This window comes from Pholcus phalangioides, unplaced genomic scaffold (assembly GCF_987345545.1).
Source record: "Pholcus phalangioides strain wild (caught in Gottingen) unplaced genomic scaffold, Ppha-v1.0 ptg000003l_1, whole genome shotgun sequence".
Classification (NCBI taxonomy): domain Eukaryota; kingdom Metazoa; phylum Arthropoda; class Arachnida; order Araneae; family Pholcidae; genus Pholcus; species Pholcus phalangioides.
The window spans coordinates 52,735,115-52,755,000 of record NW_028301596.1 but is presented as its reverse complement, the minus strand read 5'-3'; the positions used below and the strand labels follow the sequence as shown (position 1 = coordinate 52,755,000).

The following is a 19,886-nucleotide window of genomic DNA, read 5'->3' as shown; positions in this document are numbered from 1 at the left end:
GGATATTTAAACATCAACACATTAGTGAAATTAATAAAAGTTGCTATTAAAAAAATATATTTTTCAAATTGTCTATCTATCCCCCTTGTATCAGTTACCATATTTAAGGTTTTGATGCAAGTCATAAGATAAATTGACTTGTAAAATAAGACTTGTACTGTCCTTATGTACATTCTATAGTATGTAATGGGCCAATTTTTATTTTCCCTTAGCATTACCAAAGGAACCGGCCAAAACCCAAATGGATGGTTTGAATGTACAAGTTACTACAGGTGAGATTGGGGAAATGAATGATATATATAAATATATATATGGTACAGAACACTGTAAATATATATATATATATATATATATGATACAGAACACTGTAAATATATATATATATATATATATATGATACAGAACACTGTAAATATATATATATATATATATATATGATACAGAACACTGTAAATATATATATATGATACAGAACGCTGTAAATTTCTCTTTTAACTATTACTTTTGATTGGTATAAAGGATTTTTCTTTGCCTTGTTTGACTTTTGCCAGATTCATTGGATGACTGCGGATTACGTTTCTTACTTGCAATGAGGCATTATACTTACTTGCTTCGTTGTCTTCCTCTTGCCCAAAGAGCTCAGTTACAGAATCAGGGTCTTGGCAGCCATAGTTTAGTGTGGGCTTTCCATTCTGAAACTCAAGAAGAGCTTTTGCAACTTACTCCCTGTGTTCAACGAGGAAACCCAAAATGGAGTGAGCTTAAGGAGCTGGGCATAGGGTGGTGGGTTCGCAGCAATAGTGTCTTACGTAAAGTCATGGAAAAGGTTTGTATTCATGTACATTTTGATCTAGTTAATTGGTTATAACACACCCTTTTGCAAATTTATTCACTAATAAATGGTTTTCAATATAAGGAATGATTTAAGTAGCTTGTTTATTTATGGTTTAGGTGGCTAAAGCAGCTTTCCAAGCCAAAAATGATCCATTGGACGCTGCATTGTTCTATTTGGCTATGAAGAAAAAAACATTAGTCTGGGGACTTTTCAGGTTAGACATATTTGAATATTAAAAGTGTGCATAAATATTTTTCAAAGCTATATATTTGTTAAAAATATTTGCAGGATATTCATGGTAATTGTAAAACTAAAAAAAGTTGACATCTTAAAACTATAGAAATACGTTTTTAAATCAAATGTAATGAATAATGTCTGTCATAATTAAAAGCTGGATAAGTTAAACATTGTTTGTTCGAACATGCACTACCAAACTTGGTGTACATTACAGTTTTTCAGGCTATAGGATTCCAGTGAAGAATAATGATGTGTGATATAAATGATTGTGTGTGGGGGAATTTGCCACTAGGGAAAATATGGCATTGGAAACTGTATCAATGTTTCAAGATGGGACTTTACGAATAAAGCTTTAGCATCAAATTAACATCAATGCTTTTATTGCAATTTAATTATGTGCTCTTAATAGCTTATGTAGGAAGGTCTTATGTGTGACTTAAAAATTTGGAGTTTTATGATCTTGCACCTCAAAAATGCTGGATCCTTATGACACTCCTAAACAGGTTCATAGATGTGAATTTGATAGCATTTATTGACTGAAATCTGTATAATTGAGCATGTTTAAATGTTAATGTATGTACATATTTAACATGGTTATTTTTCTTCCCTCAAGGTCAGTAAATGATTCAAGGATGACAGATTTCTTCAGGAACAACTTCAGTGAAGACAAGTATAGGAAAGCAGCTTTGAAAAATGCCTTTGCCCTATTGGGAAAACAACGATTTGAACATGCAGCTGCTTTTTTCCTTTTGGCTGGATCTCTCAGTGATGCTGTAAATGTGAGTTATGCTTTTGTGAAAATTACTGTATTATATATTATCTGTATTTCCACTTGTGAAATCTCAAGGGATGAAAGAGGTTGTTAGTAAAGCTTTCCATTTAGCAGAACTGTGTTCTCTCTTTGTATTGGAATTTATATACCATCTGTTTTGTTTTAAGCATATTATCCACAATTGAATGAGGTAGAACTATGTAATTAAAGTTGAACTTTTATTTTTTAAAAAATGAACTAGTGATAACAAAAAATGAGAGAGTAATGTTAGTGAATATGATATTAAATAAAAAATTATTTGAGAATTGAAAAATCATGCCTTTTTAAATCTTGGAGTTAACTTACAATTGTAGGCTTGTTTTTTCCACACTAAAAATTATCATTATAATTAAAGATCTTTTTTTGTACATTCTTTAACACAGGTGTGCCTTGAAAAACTTGATGATTTGCAATTGGCTATGGTAATAATAAGGTTATATGAAGGAGAAATCGAAACAGTAACACCAAAGTTAAAGAAGCTGTTATTTGATGAAGTTCTCGGCTGCCAAAGTGATGGCACAAATTATACACCTTCTAAAGCTCATCCAGATCCTTTTTTGAGATGCATGTCTCGATGGATTCTTCAAGATTATTGTGGCTCATTAACAACGCTTCTTCAAACAGATGTAGGATACTCTCATCCAAAGGTGACTGAAGCTGAACTCAGTAGTGCAGATGGGATGTCAGGTAATATTTTAGATTTTTAATGTTCTGTATTTTGAACAATAATTATTAGGCTTCTTGTATCTGTAAAATAAAGTAAGTTGGTGTGGTTTGATAAATGATTTTGAATATAACATCTAAACATTTAGTAGCGCACGTCAATTTTGTTTGACTTTGAAACCTTTAGCAAATCGTTGTCAAAATTTTGCGTCACTCTTCTGAACCATAAATTTATATTTTTATCTTTTCAAAAAATTTTTTTCATTATTACAATACAAAATATATTTATTTTATCTTCATGAGTTGGATTTCTTATTTGTGCTAGAAAGTCTGGCCACAGAGTGCAACAGACCCTACAATGGCACAAATATTGAATCATTAAACTTCACTCACAATGTGAAAAGTAGATAGCAGTATAGCCGATGCTCATTTTTACAAACCTGTAGGTGTAATGGTAGGGACCCGCAGTTGGTAGAGAAGAACCACCCCATCAAAATAAGCACTTATTAATTAATATAGTTTTGATAAACAGTTATTTTTCTTACCATAATATCACAATTATCCAGTATGGCTGATGTCATTGACTGCGATACCATATTGTCTTCCGGAAATGACCACCTAATTGATTACATTAATGCGGGTTGGTAAGAAAATTTGCCATTCTAAATTTTAAGTTTTTTCTTTGCCTATAAATAGTGAAAGTAGTTCCACTCATTATTTTTTGTTTTAAAAAGAATCAAAGTCATCGTTAATGTGTTAAATCAGCGGGATGTTTTCGTTACTGTTGCCACTTCATCCTCCCAAAATGACGAAAAGGAATTCACAAGATATATAAATCTGGCTTGATTTATTGCCGCTATGTAACATGACAAAGAGATCATCACGGTGCTTACTTTACCTGACCGCTTTGCTTCATCTCAGTTGATCATCTAGTTGAATCCCGACTCCCCTTGGGCGAGTCCGTGCATCCAAGCTATGGATTATGGATTAGCTCTCCTGTTGACACGTTCCTGAATCCATGAGTGTCACTTCTTGATGTAAGGGCAATCGAATATAAAGGAAGAGTTTACTTGGTTGAAAGGGCTCAGAGAGGACGTCCGGAGCAAGGACTGGACAGTATTTTCCATAGACTAGATGTTTGGATTTACAGATCATAGTTTGACGTGATGAGTGGTAATAAATTTCATTTTTAAAATTCTAAGCTGCAGATTTAAATAGTCAATTTTGTTATACTAGAAGTAAATTATTTTGAATTCTTAATAATATTTTGACTCTTATTGTGTTGGATTTCTTTGTGATGCTCATTTAGATCACAGTTGTAATGAGTGGTTCATCATATAAGGATATGAAAAAGGAGTTTGTAAAATTTAAATTTCATAAATGGGAAAGAGGTTTAAAGAGGGCCAGAAAATTAGTTTGTAAAAATGTGCAGTTTGTAAATAAGAGGTTCAAAAATTGAGTGTCAACTTTACTAACTTTACACACAATGCCAGATATGCCTATGGAGTGTCAAGTACACACATTTCTGGCACAACTCATTTCCACCTGGAAAGGGGGGTGGGGGTAAAACAGTAGTAAATTGCCCCATAGTGATAGGCTGGAGTTGTGCTCAGTTTAGAGGAGGTAGTAATTGTTAACCAAAAATGACTAATTAGTTCAGTTTACAATTGTTTTGTCTGCATGAATTAGTCATAAATTAATTTAGTTTTAAAGATGCAGATATGCTGCTTGTGAGTATGGTTGTTGTGGCACTAAGTTTTTATTATTCCTATTTCAGCCAATCCCAGTGTGTTCAATTTTTATTTGTTTCTGCGGATGCATCCCTTAGTTGTTCGTAGACAAAAAGCTAGGAATGCTGGCATGTATATTACTAAAGGAAGGAGAGATTCGAAAGCTACTGATCAAGACATGGTGAGTCAAAAAAAGTTATGCTTTACATTCATAGATAAGCGGTTCTTAATTTTTAGTGTTCCAAGGACAGTTTGAACCTATAAGATAAACACTAAAGACCTTGTCAATAAGGTTAAGGCCACATACCTCTTTAAGGAATGAATGTCTAGTACATAGTAATGATATAGTAAGATATCAACACAAACCTTTATTTACAAAGTCACAGTACCTTACTCTATTTTTCAATGTAGTTACCATAGCTGTCAAGGCACTTATTGTAACGTAGAGCCAATTTTTCAATTCCGATTTTATACTCTTCTACCGCCAAAGATTTGTGCCAGGATGTCACTTCTTGTTTGAGGTCTTCATCGTTTGCGAACTGTTTTCCACCCAAACGTTTCTTTAGTTTCGGGAATAAATGAAAATCACTTGGTGTCAAGGCTGTAAGGAGGATGTCCAAAAATTTCCCACTTAAGATTTTGAAGTTCTCGCTGTATTCGTGCTGATGCATGAGGGCGCACATTGTCGTGAATCGATACCACCTTTGTGGACAACATTCCACGTCCCTTGTTTTGAATGGCGCGTCTAAGTCGTTGAAGAGTTTCACAATAGGCCTCTGAGTTTATTGTGACTCTTCTTGTCATAAACTCCATGTGGATCAAACCTTTTGGGTCCCAAAAAACTGTTGCTATCAACTTTTGGCAGTTTGCGATTTGGTTTTTCTTTTCTGGGTTTTGAGGGTGCGTTTGTCACTCCATAGACTGATGCTTGTTTTCTGGAATGTTGTAAGAAACCAAAGTTTAATTTTTAGTTATAATGTGTTCGAGAAATTTATTGCCATCATTGTGATATTGGGTCAAAAATTCAAGGGCTGCTCCTATCCGTTTCGTCTTATGGACATCAGTCAAATTCTTAGGCACCTACAGACTACACATTTTTTTTATAGCTAAGGTGCTGCTCTGTCACTATTTCATGTAGGAGCAACCGTGAAATTTGTGGAAAAGATTTGTGTAATGTTCTTAAAGTGAAACGCCGGTTTTCCTGAATTTTGTCTCCAACTTTTACTTTCAACTCATCCGTAACGAGTGATGGCCTCCCACTCCAATCTTCCTCGTGCACACTGGTGCTTCCTTAATTGAACATTATGCACCATTTCCTCACTCAAGCCTCATTCATTGCACTATCACCATAAACATTCTTTATTTGCCTATAAATTTTGATAGGCGAATATTTTGTGCATTCAGGAAACGAATGACACTACCTACTTCACATTTGGTGGGATTTTTGATTGGCACAGCCATTTTGAAAGTTACAGAACAAAGATGCATGACCGTTCAGCAACAAAACTCTGCTCACACTGAAGCGAGGGAAGGAGCTAACTGACACACATGTGCTCACGGTGTTTTGGACTGGGGGGATTGGTGCCGGACATGGTACGCAATTATTTTCTTTCTGGACAACCCTCGTAGTTATTATAAAATTTATTTTATCTATAGGCTATTCAAGAAGATGCCATATCACCATTGGAAAGACGTCTTTTCTTCACCACTGCTCATGCCCATTTCCGAGCGGGTTGTCCAGCATTAGCTTTAGAAGTTCTGTCACGACTGCCTTCCAGGGTTGCAACTGAAGGTCCCATGTCTCCTGATGATGCCATATTTGATTTTGCTAACGTGGTAAATGGAGAAGATGCCACCATTACAACTGGAATAATAACTAATGTGCCAACTGTAACTGAGTCAAAACCAGTTGCTGACAGTTTTGATTGGGGCCAGCCAGTTTCATCACTCACAAATACAAATGTTAATTCAACAGAGGACTTTGATTGGGGAGCTCCAGTGTCGAGGGCAATAGATGACGATCCTTTAGAGCTCAAGTTTGATGCAAATGACAGCAGCTCAGAAGAAGGTCTTGCTTTGAAAGCAGATGATGTGATAGCTTTAGATGGTGAGTGCATGGTTACAAAATAAGTTATCAGTACATTAAAAAAAATAATTTTGCAATTTTGAATTATCGGTATAAAACCATGTATAAAATATATATTTTGTAATAAGGTAGTGCTGGTAATACTTTTTTGATGTAAATTTAAATACATGCGTTTTATTAAAAATTAATATTACTTTTACATATTAAAATTGAATAATTATTTATTATGCTTCAAAGATGTCAAAAGTTTTTAGTTCGCATTGATCATGGATGCAAAGTACTGGATACTATAACCCTCATCTTCTGTGACATGGTTCTTCAATTAGAGACTTTGAGCCATGGAAAAATGAAAGCTTATAAACTAACACTGAAAAAAACATAAAAAAAAGTTTAATAATTTATCCTGAAAATTTGAATACTCTTAAATATGGTGGAAGAAGCATTATACAAGCTGAAGAAAAAATTTAAATAAATTCAATTAAAAGGGTGATTTTTTTCTACTTTTTCATTAATGAAAAGCAATTTTTTATATGAGACTACTAACTTATTGATTTTTAATTCAAATTAAAGATACACTTTTAAAATCAAATTAAAGATACACTTTTAAAATCAAATTGAAGATACACTTTTAAAATCAAATTAAAGATACACTTTTAAAATCAAATTGAAGATACACTTTTAAAATCAAATTGAAGATACACTTTTACACTAAGTGAAGTGATTTTCACATGACAGTCATAAAAATTCAAAAGTTTTTTGCAAATCGGGAAGTTTTGTATATTGTTGCATTTCTCTCTAAGAAGCATTTTTGTTCATATAAACACTTCTGGAGACAGTCTGGTAAGCATAGTCATCAATTCCTCTTATGCCTGTGAAATTTGGGATCCAAAACACTTCCAGCAACATAAATAAACTTGAATTTCTCCATAACAATATCAGAGAGTTGAATAGCATTTCAACACTGAAAAGAATTGCATTTACCTGCACTTATTTATCCACTTGCACTTTCCCTTCAAAATTATTTTGATGCTTAAAAATTTTCAAGTGTGAAAACATCACCATTATAATACATTTGCCATAAAAAATGCCGCCCTTGTAATAATACCGCCCTAGGTGGCAGCCTCGCTGCCTGATGCTGACCCTGTGTTAATGTAAATTCCAAACATTTTGTGCTGTTCTCCTACTCCAGTTTAGTTAATTACACAAAAGAAATTTTAGGTGTCAGTATCAATGTTTTAGTCGCCATGGCAATCTGGCGCCTTTTTGCTAAGTCCTGGCCTACAACACTCTAGGAAAGAGACTTTCTGGATATTATGCCAAAGAAAACTTTTGCATTAAAAGTTGTTTCATAACTAAACAATATTTGTGTATGATTTTCTTTACTTAATCGGTTTTTGTAGAAATATGAGATTTTATTTATTACCATGTGCTATTATTAAGAAAAATCTATTTTTCCATCAAAGACACTGTTGCAAGTGAGGCAAAATCTGAAACTAAGCTAGACATCATGGCACAACAACTGAAATTTATTGCATGCTTGAAAGTAAGTAATTCACAATTGTAACACTTACAGATTTTGTTGTATGATCCTTTTGGAAAAAAATCATTTTACTTGTAACTGACTTTGGAAAGTTCTTTTTTTTTACCTGAAAAATAACTACAAACTCTTTAGGTGTTCCACAGCTTTTTCCAGATTGAGCATTTTAGTTCTAAATTTTATTTTATTGTTCAGATCATGATGGAGGAATTGAGCACATTAGCTACTGGTTTCGAGGTGGATGGAGGGCAGTTAAGGTGCCAATTGTACATATGGCTAGAAAGGAGTGTTGCAGCATTAAAAGATTTGTGTAACTATGGGTGTGCATCTTGTCAAGATTCATCTGCTGGTAATGTATGCTACATTGTAAATATATTGTATATATGTATAGGATATGTATATTGATCATAATAATTACCATAAGTTATATACAGGGTGTATAGCAAACAGGGGGTATGGCATTTTATTAGCAAACTGCTGATCATAGAGGTATACTTCTAATTAGAAAAAGTTTCCAAATAACTTGTAGTAATCAGATATGCCATTCATGTTTCAAGGAGTTGTATAGTTATTAAAATAAAAAATTGACTTTTTATGCATTACCCATGTGCCAAAAAACTCAATTAGAAAGTTGTTAAAACGTGTCTCTGTTGGTGCCAACAAAAAAAAAATCAATGTTTTGAGTGCAATATTCACTGAGATATTCGATTTCAGAAAAATAGGAAATTTGTTAAAAAACAGAATTAAATGCAGAAAAACCGTTTTACCCGCATTTAACTATGTTCTTTCCCAAATTTCGTCCATTTTTCAAATTCAAATATCTCAGTGAATATTGCACTTAAAAACGTGGAATTTTTTTGTCGCCAAGAGAGACGGCAACAACTTTGTAATCAGGTTTTGGGGAACTGTATAAAAAGTTATTTTTTTCATTTCAATAACTGTACAACCGCTTGAAATGTGAATGACATATCTGAGTATTACATGTTATTTGGAAACTTTTTCTAATTGGAAGTATACCTTTAGGATCAACAGTTTGCCAGTAAAATGCCATACCCCTGTTTGCTATGCACCCAGTGTATAGCATTGAAATCGTAATTAGTTTATGGCAAATTAATTAAAATTTCTGAAGAACAATCTTATTTATCAGAAAATAAAAAATAATAGCTTGAATGGCCTGTAACTGTCGAAAATTTAAAATTAAGCTTGCCTTTGTGAATTAAGTTTAATTAAAGTTCTGTGATGTGTTTCATGTATTTTTTATTCTGCAAGACAACCCTAATATTAATCTACTAGCTATAATAACCGACGCTGTCTGGTTTTTTTTTCACTTACTGGGAGGATTGAAAAGTGACAAACCATCATAAACGCATATACATGTCTGAAATGCATTGCTAGGGAACTACAAGAAGCAAAGTACACATTCCGAAAGTGATTGTTGAGGCTCAGAAACCATTGTTGGCCGACAGTTTTTTGCCCAGGTCTGACAAACTTTTAAAGTAGCTTATCATTCAAGTCAGGTCCCATTTGATATATATATGCAAAATTTGACGGTGATCGATTAAAATTGCAGATTTGCATAAAGAACATACACGCAGACAAACATAAAATCAATTTTATGTATAGATATTGATATAGGTTAATATTTTAGGGTGGTTAAAAAAGTGGTAGAGTCTACAAAATTTAGTGGAAACACAAAATTGAAAAGAAAGAATATCAATAAATTTCTTTTTATATTAAAAAAAATTAAGGGGTCAACTCTGTGATCAAATTGGCCATACTTTCTTAATAAAGGCTACTAATGAGACTAAAATTAAAAAAAAATGTTTAGTTTTATAACAGCATATAAGATTCTATATTATCAGTGACCAGCAATTAAACTTCAATAAAAGAGTTCATGAACATGAAAATTGGGGGGTCTTTGTCGCAGAGCTTCATAGAGCCAGGCTCTAGTGCTGAAGGTCCGTCAGCCTCCCTTATAGAAGGGTGGGGGGGGGGGGCATGCTTGGCAGGAAAACCACTTATAATTGAGCTTTGAGCTTATCGTGTGCATTGTAGGAAGAATTTTGTTTTCTATGAAAATTGTTGAAGGTGTACTTTTTCACAAAAAAGACCTGTTTAAGCAAAGTGTGGAGTTGCAGTATCAGGAATTTAATAACACGAGAAAGCCATATAAGACAATCAGAATTTCGAAAAGTGGCACAGTAGGTGGAGTAACATAAATTCTGTTATCCAGGTTACTCACTAGCAAAGTTTGACTGTAATTATATAATACTTTTATCAGTTATGAAATTATGTTTATTTCAAGTTTTTCTGCTTAATTTTGTTTTAATTTTTTATCACATGAAACCAAGTTTAGTTCATATATTATACATGTAGTAGGTAATGTGTCTTCTTGCTTTATGAATGGAAATCAAGTTTACATAAGTTTCTTATTCATTACTTTATAAAAAATTTACCATACAAGATATGATTACTAAGTTCTAGCAACTAAATTCTGCAGACAGGTTGATTTCTTTTAGTGAGTGAAGTCCTGGTCATATACAAGGTTATTCAGAAAAATGGGAAAAACTTTAAGAGGTGATAGTACACACCAATACAAACAATTGCCATCAGAGAAGGCATGGTCTAACATGAAATGCAAACGCTCTAGCACATTTTGAAACTGCCTTCTGCCAATGTTAAAACGGCATTCCTGTTGAAATTTATCAGAAGAAAAAGAACACCATGCATGTAGATGTAACCTGGGGAAGAAGAAGAAACTGTATGCAAATCTGTGTCACTGTGAATAAAAGAATAAAAGGTGCGGATGCCAGCCCTGTGAAGTTATTCCAGCTTGCAACCGTTCTAAGAGTTCTAACGTACAGGATAATGGTGCACTTTAGTAATATTGAAAAAGCAAATAGGTATAGGTTTCTTCTTCCCCAGATTACATTTTGCATGTGGTGTTCTTTTTCTCCTGATAAATTTCAACAGGAATGCCATTTTAATATTTGCCGAGCGGCCGTTTCGAAACGTGCTTGCACATTTGCGTTTCATGTTAGACCATGCATTCTTTGATGAAAATTGTTTGTATTGGTGTGTACTATCACCTCTTAAAGTTTTCCTGTTTTTTCTGAATCACCCGGGATGGTCATATAGAAAAGTTTATGGCAGCACTACACATAAAAACTATTACACAGAAACAAACTTTACATTAGGTTCACAACATGAACACACACATTCCAACATGTACCAGTTCATTAGCAGTTCTGCAAAGGAATATGGATGAGGTGCATGTGTAGTGTTCATATAGACAATTAAGGGGGGGAATGAAATGGTGAATCACTTGCTGCCTAGTTTTAACTACTACTAAACTGCACATTCCGCCCATATTTTGCTATGGAATTTCTAACAAATAGGTACGTGTCTAAATTTTCTTGTGTTGTGAACCTAACATGAACGTTGTTTTTGAGAAATGCTTGTCAGTTGCTGTCATCTCTGAGTTTGGAAGGAGACAAATCGGCAGGCTATTATTATTTTATTTATTTATTTATTTTTTTGCTTGTTGTGAATATTTTAAATGTTGATAAAGTTGGCCTGGTTTGACTGGTGGCAGGACCCGGCAGTTGAGAAACAGCACTACGGAGTATTTAAATTCCATTTTAATTCAATCTAACGAACACAGCATTACATCAATGAGCATTATACATTAGGATAATCTATTAGTATTCATAGGAGAAATTAAATTGATAAGAGTCAGTATAATCTGGATTGTGTATATATATGTGTGTGTTAAAAGCATTACTGGTTTATGCAAAAGTAGATCTCTTAATTCATTTTCACCATCATAGAGTGTTATATTTGTTTATACATACTGTATAATTTTTTTGTTCCAGATAATGAAGATTCTGGCCAGTTCAGTCCACGTAGCTCATTCCACTTGGATTCTGCCTCGATGGAACAAAGGCCTGATTCAAAACCTTCACTACATGAAATTCTGCTGGCAGACAAACTAGATTTCGAAGCCAAACTTCACCGTGCTGCTAGACGTAAGAAATGGCTGAAAGCAAATGAAGCGTTGTTGAGGACATTGCTCAGTTATTGTAGCCTTCACGGTGCCATGGGTGGGGGTTTAGCTGCGGTACGTATGGAACTTATACTTCTCTTGCATGAACTGCAACAAGAACGGTCTCAGCAGCAGTTACTGTCACCTCTTCCTTTCCCTACTACATTGCCACTGTTAGCTGCAAGTGTGGCTTGCCAAAAGACTGTTGTGGCTGATCCTGTGCATCATTTGCAGGTAACTTCATCTTAACTGTCTTCTTTGCTGAATTAAAAATTGAATTATTGAAAGAATTACTTGCATCAAACCAATGAATTAAAAATACACATATCATTAATTCCACAATTTCTAATCATTGCTTAAAAATTGCTGATAAATCAGCATTTTTTTCATAATTCATGTTTCTAGATTATTTATATTTCTGTCGCCAAAAGCGAAGATGATTATTTGGGAAATTTTCTTGCAGCGCCACCTATCAAGCAGAACATACCATACTTTCTCATATCTAATCCTTTTTCAGAACTTCGTGTATTATGGAATGGAAACAACTCTTTAAATGTGAAATTAGAAAATTAGAAAAATTCTGTTTTTAATGAAATATACAATAGTTTTTTACATGAATTTTCTTCCTGTTGCTTTTTATGATTGATTTTGTATGCACATTTTTCTTCTAGTCTCTTGTTCATGATATACTTCACACAATTATCGACATTACGGAACCTCCAGCAATTAGTGGTTCTATGTTCTCATGCGTTTCAATCTTAAGGGATCTTAGTACTTCTCTTTCATCATGCATTTATGAATCACTTTGTGATAGCGATACATTTGTCATTAATCAAGGTGGAAGCAGAGGCTTGTGTATGGAACGTTTGATAAGGTAGGAAAATTAGTTCTCTCTCTCTCTCTCTCTCTGAGCACAATTTTTCATTACTAATGTACTATATTTTAATGTGTGTAGGGACCCCCCCCCCCCGATTTTTTGGGCTTAAAATTTGGAAAAAAGTTTAAAGGTATATTTATAATACTATACATGTGTAACAGACCTCTTATCTTCGGGATAAAATTTTTGGCATAAAGGAGTTCCTTATAATAAAATATGGTATTTAAATTAAAGTGGCATAGCAGGAGTCACTAAAGCCCCTATAAAATGTCATATTTTTAATTATGTTTTCTTCTGATTTTTAGTATGAGCAAAGCAAGAGGTATAGGGGAAAAGTGTTCTGTTCATCAACTTTACAAAATATCTGGTCTTGTCAATGCTAAAAAATAGACCTTTAAGGAGGCGAGATATCTTTTCAATGCCACTTAAAGGGTTAATGAAACTTGCAAGAAATTTTTCAATTTGTAATATTGGAATATGTGATAAATGATTGCATACAATCACAAAATGTTATGGTTTGTAATTTTCATATACTTTTATTATACAGTAAAACCCCCTCTTTAACGGTCACCCCTTAAGATGCATCACACCTCTTTTGTGGCCAAATAATAATTTCCCTATTGTATAACAAAAGTATGTATTTCAAACCCTCCGATTAATGCTCATCCCCTCTTTTACAGACAAATTTTTCGTCCTGTTGTCCATGAAAGAGATTTCATTATAATTATAACATAAAATTCACACTATTGTAGCTCTAAGGTCGGTATTACACTATAAAAGTTTGATAAAGGATCTTTTACAAAACTTGAAAAACACAAGCAATAATCTATATGCTTATTGGTTTGAATTTTCAAGTTTTATAAAGAAACTTTATAGTGTATGATATCAGGCAGTGTTGTTATATCAAATTTTTATAGTCTAATGCAGTGGTTCTCAACCGGGGGGGGGGGGCCATATGACCCCCTAGTGGTGCTGGGATACTTCGAGGGGGCCACGGAAGAAAATTTAGAAAGGGACCATGACAGGTGGTTTGGAGGGCTGCAGAGAGCTGAGTAGTAAAATTAAAGTGTGAAGAAATAATGATTTTATATTAGTGACTATACACTTTATAAACAAAACCAGGGCCGTCTTAGGGCATGGACCCACCCGGGCCTCATCGCCTACATTTTGCAGGTTCTCTAGGATGGGGTTTTTCGCAGGCCCCCAGCTAGATTCTTCACAGAGAGGGTTCTGTGAAAAAGCTAGCCTCTATATTAAATTTCTAGTGTGAAAAACAAAATATGATGAAAACCATATCAGGTCCCGGGCTGCAACTCTGTCAGTCACTCACTCTTGTGAGGGGTCATGCCCGGGGGTCTCGTGTTCATAAGTGACCCCACCTTATGATATTTTCTATAGTACAATAAATTGTGAAAATAAGTAGGAAATATGTAGGCTGTTTATTTCTGGCTAAGTATGGGACTACCATAGCACCACTTTGCCTAGGGGAACCCATGGTGTTGAGACGGTGCTGAATAGAACTCGGATTAGCGGGGAGCTCAATAAATTCTAGGTCAGTGGTCTGGAGGCCAATCTTATTTGCAAAGTTTTCATTCAGTATAAATTCACTGAAAAACTTAAAAAATCAATTCAATACGTATAAAGGATCTTGCTTCTAGATGAGGGTCGAAGACTGGGAAAGACGGGGGGGGGGGGGCATGAGAAAAAAATGTGCTTCGAAGGGGCTACGGGCAAAAATGGTTAAGAAACGCTGGTCTTATGTACAGTTGAACCCGTTTTTAACAAAATGGAAGAGAGTTATATGAAAAAAGTTTGATCCACACCAGCTCAAAAAAATCATTTCCAATGGAAAAGAAATAAAATTAATATATTCTTTGTTGAAATCAACATATTTACACAAAAATATTAAAAATAAAAATGAATCAAAACTGAATTAGGATATTTATACAAGTTGTTCCTAATTGTTCACACATGTATATTAGAAACACAAGTACAGTAGACTCTCGACTATCCGAACTCAGCACTATCCAGCTCAGTTGAATAATAGTAATTCTCCATGATAAAATGAGGAATAATTTACTTTGCCAAGGGTTTCCAAGTAGTATCAATGTGTGTAATCATCTATCAATGAACAGTAAAATAAATGTGAATAATTTTTATAAAAATTAAGTGTATTTTGAAAGTTTAAGTATTCATACACTGTATAGAATAGTTTATTGGAAGGAAAGAAGCAGACTTTTTCTATTTTCAATAGAATAGTTTACATGATTTTATATTCTCTGCAATTAAGCTAGGCATTATCAAATTTATTTCAAAATATGTACAATATTTTTATTATTGGACTTCCTTTTTCTGTAATAAATTTTTGAAATATAGAATACCATAGGCCTACGCCAGGGAAAAGGGGGAGTTAGAATTGGGATTATGGTGCATTTTTGCAGTAAAAAACAAAACACTGGGAAACAAAAAAAAAACACTCCCCTTTTAATGAAGTCCTTCTAGCGCTATTATTCAATACAGCACATATAATAAATATTTATATAAGTACACTGGCCTGTATACTGAAAGGTTAGAAAATATGAATAAGAGTGAGTTTTGGTATACAAAGGATGTTTTTGTAATTGTATGGGTGGGTAGAAGAAGTGAGCATTTATAGAACTCCAACTGATCCAGCTTTTGTGTTATCTGGCCTGCCCTTCTGCCACATTAGTCCAGAGTCTACTATGATATGTGAAATAAAAAACTTTTACACTAGGCACATATGAGGAATAATTTTGCACATATGAGGAATAATTTTGCACATATGAGGAAACAATACAAATTTATTGTTGCTTGTCTGTTTTGATCTTATCATTCTATTATAGCTAATAACAAAACTTCAATTTGCTGTCATATTCTGTGCATTTTTCAAAATAAATTTATTCTAAAGTGTTTTCAACTAGGCCTACATATCAGAACCAGTTACTTTCATCTGATAGTTTCTTTTATTATATTATTTCTAGCTCAGGGGTTGTCTATCAAAATAGTCATTTACTTGCTGGTCACATGCGTAGGCATCAGAACAGAGATGATGGTCCTAAAGTGACAACATTACCGAACAGATGGCCAGGTGTGTAATACTGTATGGGTAGCTCTGAAATAATATGTATATTTGTACATTAATTTAATGTAATTAAATGACTCTATAGATCATGGTTCTCCAAGCTGGTCTATCAATTTATTTGTACATTAAATTACTTTAATAAATCAGTGGTTATTTAAGAGTATTCTGGGTAATGAATGTTTATATTTATTTATTTATTTATTTTTCAAAGTTAATTATTTTATTGAAGGTGTTTCGTCCTTGCGAGCTTTGCTAGCTCAAGACAAAGATGAGGATTCTCCCAAGCTTCATACATTGCTTTGTGAAGCTTTTGTGGCTGTTTACCTGAGTCAGCTTATTCATGCACTAGCAACCTGTGATGGCCATGTTCTGTATAGATTGGTAGGTCAACAGTTCACCAAAGACACATGGTCTTCATTATTTGGTGGTGGCGCAAAAATTCTGCTTCATGTGGCTTCAACATCAAATAGTACACCAAAAACACCACCACCAAGTTTTGATAGTGAGTATTATGTTTTTTGGTTTTTCCCCCTTCAACTAAAGGATGAAAAATGTTTCTAAAATCGGGGCTTATGAATTTAATTATTATTTTAGAAATGAGGGAATGAAAAAGGTGGGAATTTTTTTAACATTGAGTAATTACAATCAAACTATATTGAGCATACCCTTTAGCAAATCTCTGGATGGCAATCTCATAACAAGCCAACAAATTTTAGTCCTAAAGGATTTTCCTATATATGTGATGTTATTATGTTACATTGTTGTTAGGAACCATCGAGTCAATTCCGACTCCTGGTATAGATCATGGCTCTCCAAGCTTGTCTGTCATTCACAGCATGCCTCAGTTATGCTAGCTTCATTCCTGTGCTTTGCAACACCACCTCAATCCATCTGGTGCTCGAGCTCGATCTGCCTCTTTCCTTCCATTCTTCTAAGCATTACCATTTTTTCTAGTGAGCCTTCTGTACACATTATATGACCAAAGTACGATAGTTTAATGACTGTTGCTTTTAGAGAATAGTCAGCCTTGACTTCTTCGATAACTGATTTATTACTCCTTTTGGTTGTCCATGGAATTCTAAGTATCCTCCTCCAGCACCAAATTTCAAAGGAATCAATAATTTTTTTATCTGCTTTCCGTAGTGTCCAGCTCTCACATACATAAATTCTTTGTCTTTCATTATTATATAAAGCTTTCTCATGGCTTTTTTACCCAGAACTACCCATCTTTTTATTTCTTCTGTGCATGTTCCCTCTTTTAAAATTCTTGATCCTAGGAAATCAAATCTTTCCACAATCTCAAAACTTTTTCCATCTAGTTGAAAACTGTGAATATCTGCTGAAGTCATGATTTTTTTTTAAATATTTAGATAGAGTCCAAGCTCCTCACTTTCTGTTTTTACTCTTGATATAATGTTCTTCAGGTCCTCTTCAGATTCTGCCATCGGAGTCGTGTCGTCAGCATATCTAAGGTTGATCACTCTACCTCCAATTTTAACACCTGCTTCCAATTTCTTTAAATCTGATGCTCTCATTATATATTCTCCATAGAGAGTAAATAAGCTTGGGGAAAGAATGTATTCTTGCTAAACTCCTTTTTCAATTCCAAACCATTCAGTTAAGCCATAGTTTGTTCTTACACTTGCCTCTTGGTTAATATATGGATTTCTGATAAAGCAGACGAGGTGACTAGGCACTCCCATTGTTCCAAGAATATTCCAAATCTTATATTATGTTATATGGCTATTTATATTTCATATCAAAAAGTATGAAATATAATGAGCTTGATCAATGTGCTAATATGCTACAGCTTAATTGATATTTTGAGAATTTATTCCTTCTTTGAATTTCATATGGCTGGACCCAGATTATCCAAGCCTCAATTAACAGAGTTTTGAGATATGAGCTACTTTTAATCAATTCATTCTAAAAATTAGATACAGTAAATGACATGTAAAATGCCTAGCATCATGACAAACACATTCGGAGAATGCCACAGCATGTACAATGGCTTTGCAGATTATGATCGTATGGTTTGGCTTAGCCAGGAAAGCAATAAGAATTTAATATTTCCAAGGAGGTGGGTTATAAAAATAAATTTAGAACACTCTTGACTATTATTATTTTAAAATAATTTCTTTGAACACGCTTGACTAGACAAACATCGTAAGCCTATTTCTCATAAGCACCTTGGTGCTCCTGAAACCATTTTAGAGTGTTCAGTAATGGAAAACATTGAAAGACTATTTTTTTAAAGTACTGTGTGTAATCTTGGAAACGTTATATAGTAAGCTGTTAATTAATATTATATAGTAAACTGTAAATACGTTACAGTATTTCATGTAGCTTTACTATATTCATTTGATCATTTTGTTGTGCTATACAGCGATTACAAATAAGTTTTACGTAAATGTAATTTTCACCATTCATGACTTTTTCACTGAATGCTGAAATTCTGTATGGTCCAAGGTTGTGGTTGAGTTAGGTCTGGTCTGTTTTAGCTCAGATAATTTGGGTCGTCCTACTGCATTCGTTTCTATAAAAAAACACCAAGGAAGTAAGTTATTATAGAAAGTAATTAAGATATAAATTGAGATTAATTATATTGATTATATAGGATTATATTGATATATTAAGTGTTCTTGGAATAATTAATAAAGCATATTATTATTATTATATTCCACATTTATTGGAATCCTTTTTTAACAACCACGAATCATATCTGTCATTTTTTTCCTCCTGTTTGTTTAGAAGAAGGAAGTGTTGATAGTGGCACAAGCATATTTGATTCATTTTCTCGTAAGAGAATAAGACTGCACTTAAAACTTCTTGGTCAACTTGGACAGCTTGCAGTTCAGCCAACTATCAAAGAAGACCGACCTACTTACAGAGAGCAGTTCATTCCTCCATTGATGTCCATGGTATCATTGTTGATGATGAAGGTATAACTGCTTATTTTACATAATGCATTTATATCAAATTTTTGCCATTTTATATGCTCTGAACTTTTTAGTTTTACTTCCTACAGCATAATTGAGATGATGTGAAATTATTAAGCTAGAAAATTTGCTGAGGGGTTTATACAATGTATTCATAGTTGAGTTTTGTATGTTCAAAGATATAACTTTATTGCTGAAAAAGCAGAAAAGTGCACAATGAACTTTAAACTAATAAATGTATAAAACACAAAAGGTGGGCAACATAAACGTGTGAATGAAAACGGACAATTTTTTTCTAAAGGAATTCCTTTGTTGACAATTGCGTTCCATACATTTCATAAAGCATTCAGTTATGAAGCATATTTTCACTCGACAAGTTTTACTTTGTTATCTTCTACAAACTGTCAGATATTATTTTCAGTTTATTATCCTCAGTTTTGCATTTTGGCTTTAATTTCTCATGTTGTGTGTGCCAGAAGTAAGAGTTCATTGCTTAAAAAATAATAATGAATGAGGGAAACAAAGATGTATCACTGGTTCTAAGCACATAGGCTATATCCTCACCATTTTGTTCTGCTCATTTCAGTCACCCTAGAACAAGCGTTCTCAAAACTTTCTTCATGAAATTTTCCACTAGTTCAACAACATGAGTTTGTACATGTACTTGAGTTGTACTTTGCAACTTGGAAAATGTTTCACAAAAGATTTATTATGTAATCATTTACGGGTTACTTGCTGTATGAAGTTCATCACAAGCACAATATTTTGTCCTGAAATAAGGTTTCAATGATGTTCATTTGAGATTAGGTTGATATGCTTGCCCTTTTTGGGTTAAGATATTAAACTAAGTGGACTTTTTGCTCAATAGGTGGGAATATTCTCTCTTATTGTATCATTATTTACTGCAGAACAAAAGTAAATGATGATGTATATAGTGTGAAATATCATACGAACACTCTCCCAAATGAAAAGTTAAAATTATTGCGTATGTGTGACATAACCAAATTTGCTGTTCTTTTACAG

At 33.6% G+C, this 19,886-nt stretch overlaps 1 protein-coding gene across 2 annotated transcripts in view; it reads left to right on the top strand.

Annotated features, from left to right (window-relative positions):
- Rbcn-3A (rabconnectin-3 alpha) overlaps nt 1-19,886 on the top strand; it is a 153,068-nt gene that overhangs the window by 84,110 nt on the left and 49,072 nt on the right. For both annotated transcript variants that reach the window (XM_089250267.1, XM_089250266.1), the window contains exons 29-42: nt 213-272; nt 552-826; nt 952-1,049; nt 1,686-1,851; nt 2,267-2,570; nt 4,324-4,457; nt 5,933-6,383; nt 7,826-7,905; nt 8,095-8,248; nt 11,775-12,178; nt 12,616-12,818; nt 15,824-15,930; nt 16,154-16,426; nt 18,676-18,866. In XM_089250267.1, coding sequence (XP_089106393.1) covers nt 213-272; nt 552-826; nt 952-1,049; nt 1,686-1,851; nt 2,267-2,570; nt 4,324-4,457; nt 5,933-6,383; nt 7,826-7,905; nt 8,095-8,248; nt 11,775-12,178; nt 12,616-12,818; nt 15,824-15,930; nt 16,154-16,426; nt 18,676-18,866 — 2,900 coding nt within the window. The remainder of the gene's footprint in view (nt 1-212; nt 273-551; nt 827-951; nt 1,050-1,685; nt 1,852-2,266; nt 2,571-4,323; nt 4,458-5,932; nt 6,384-7,825; nt 7,906-8,094; nt 8,249-11,774; nt 12,179-12,615; nt 12,819-15,823; nt 15,931-16,153; nt 16,427-18,675; nt 18,867-19,886) is intronic.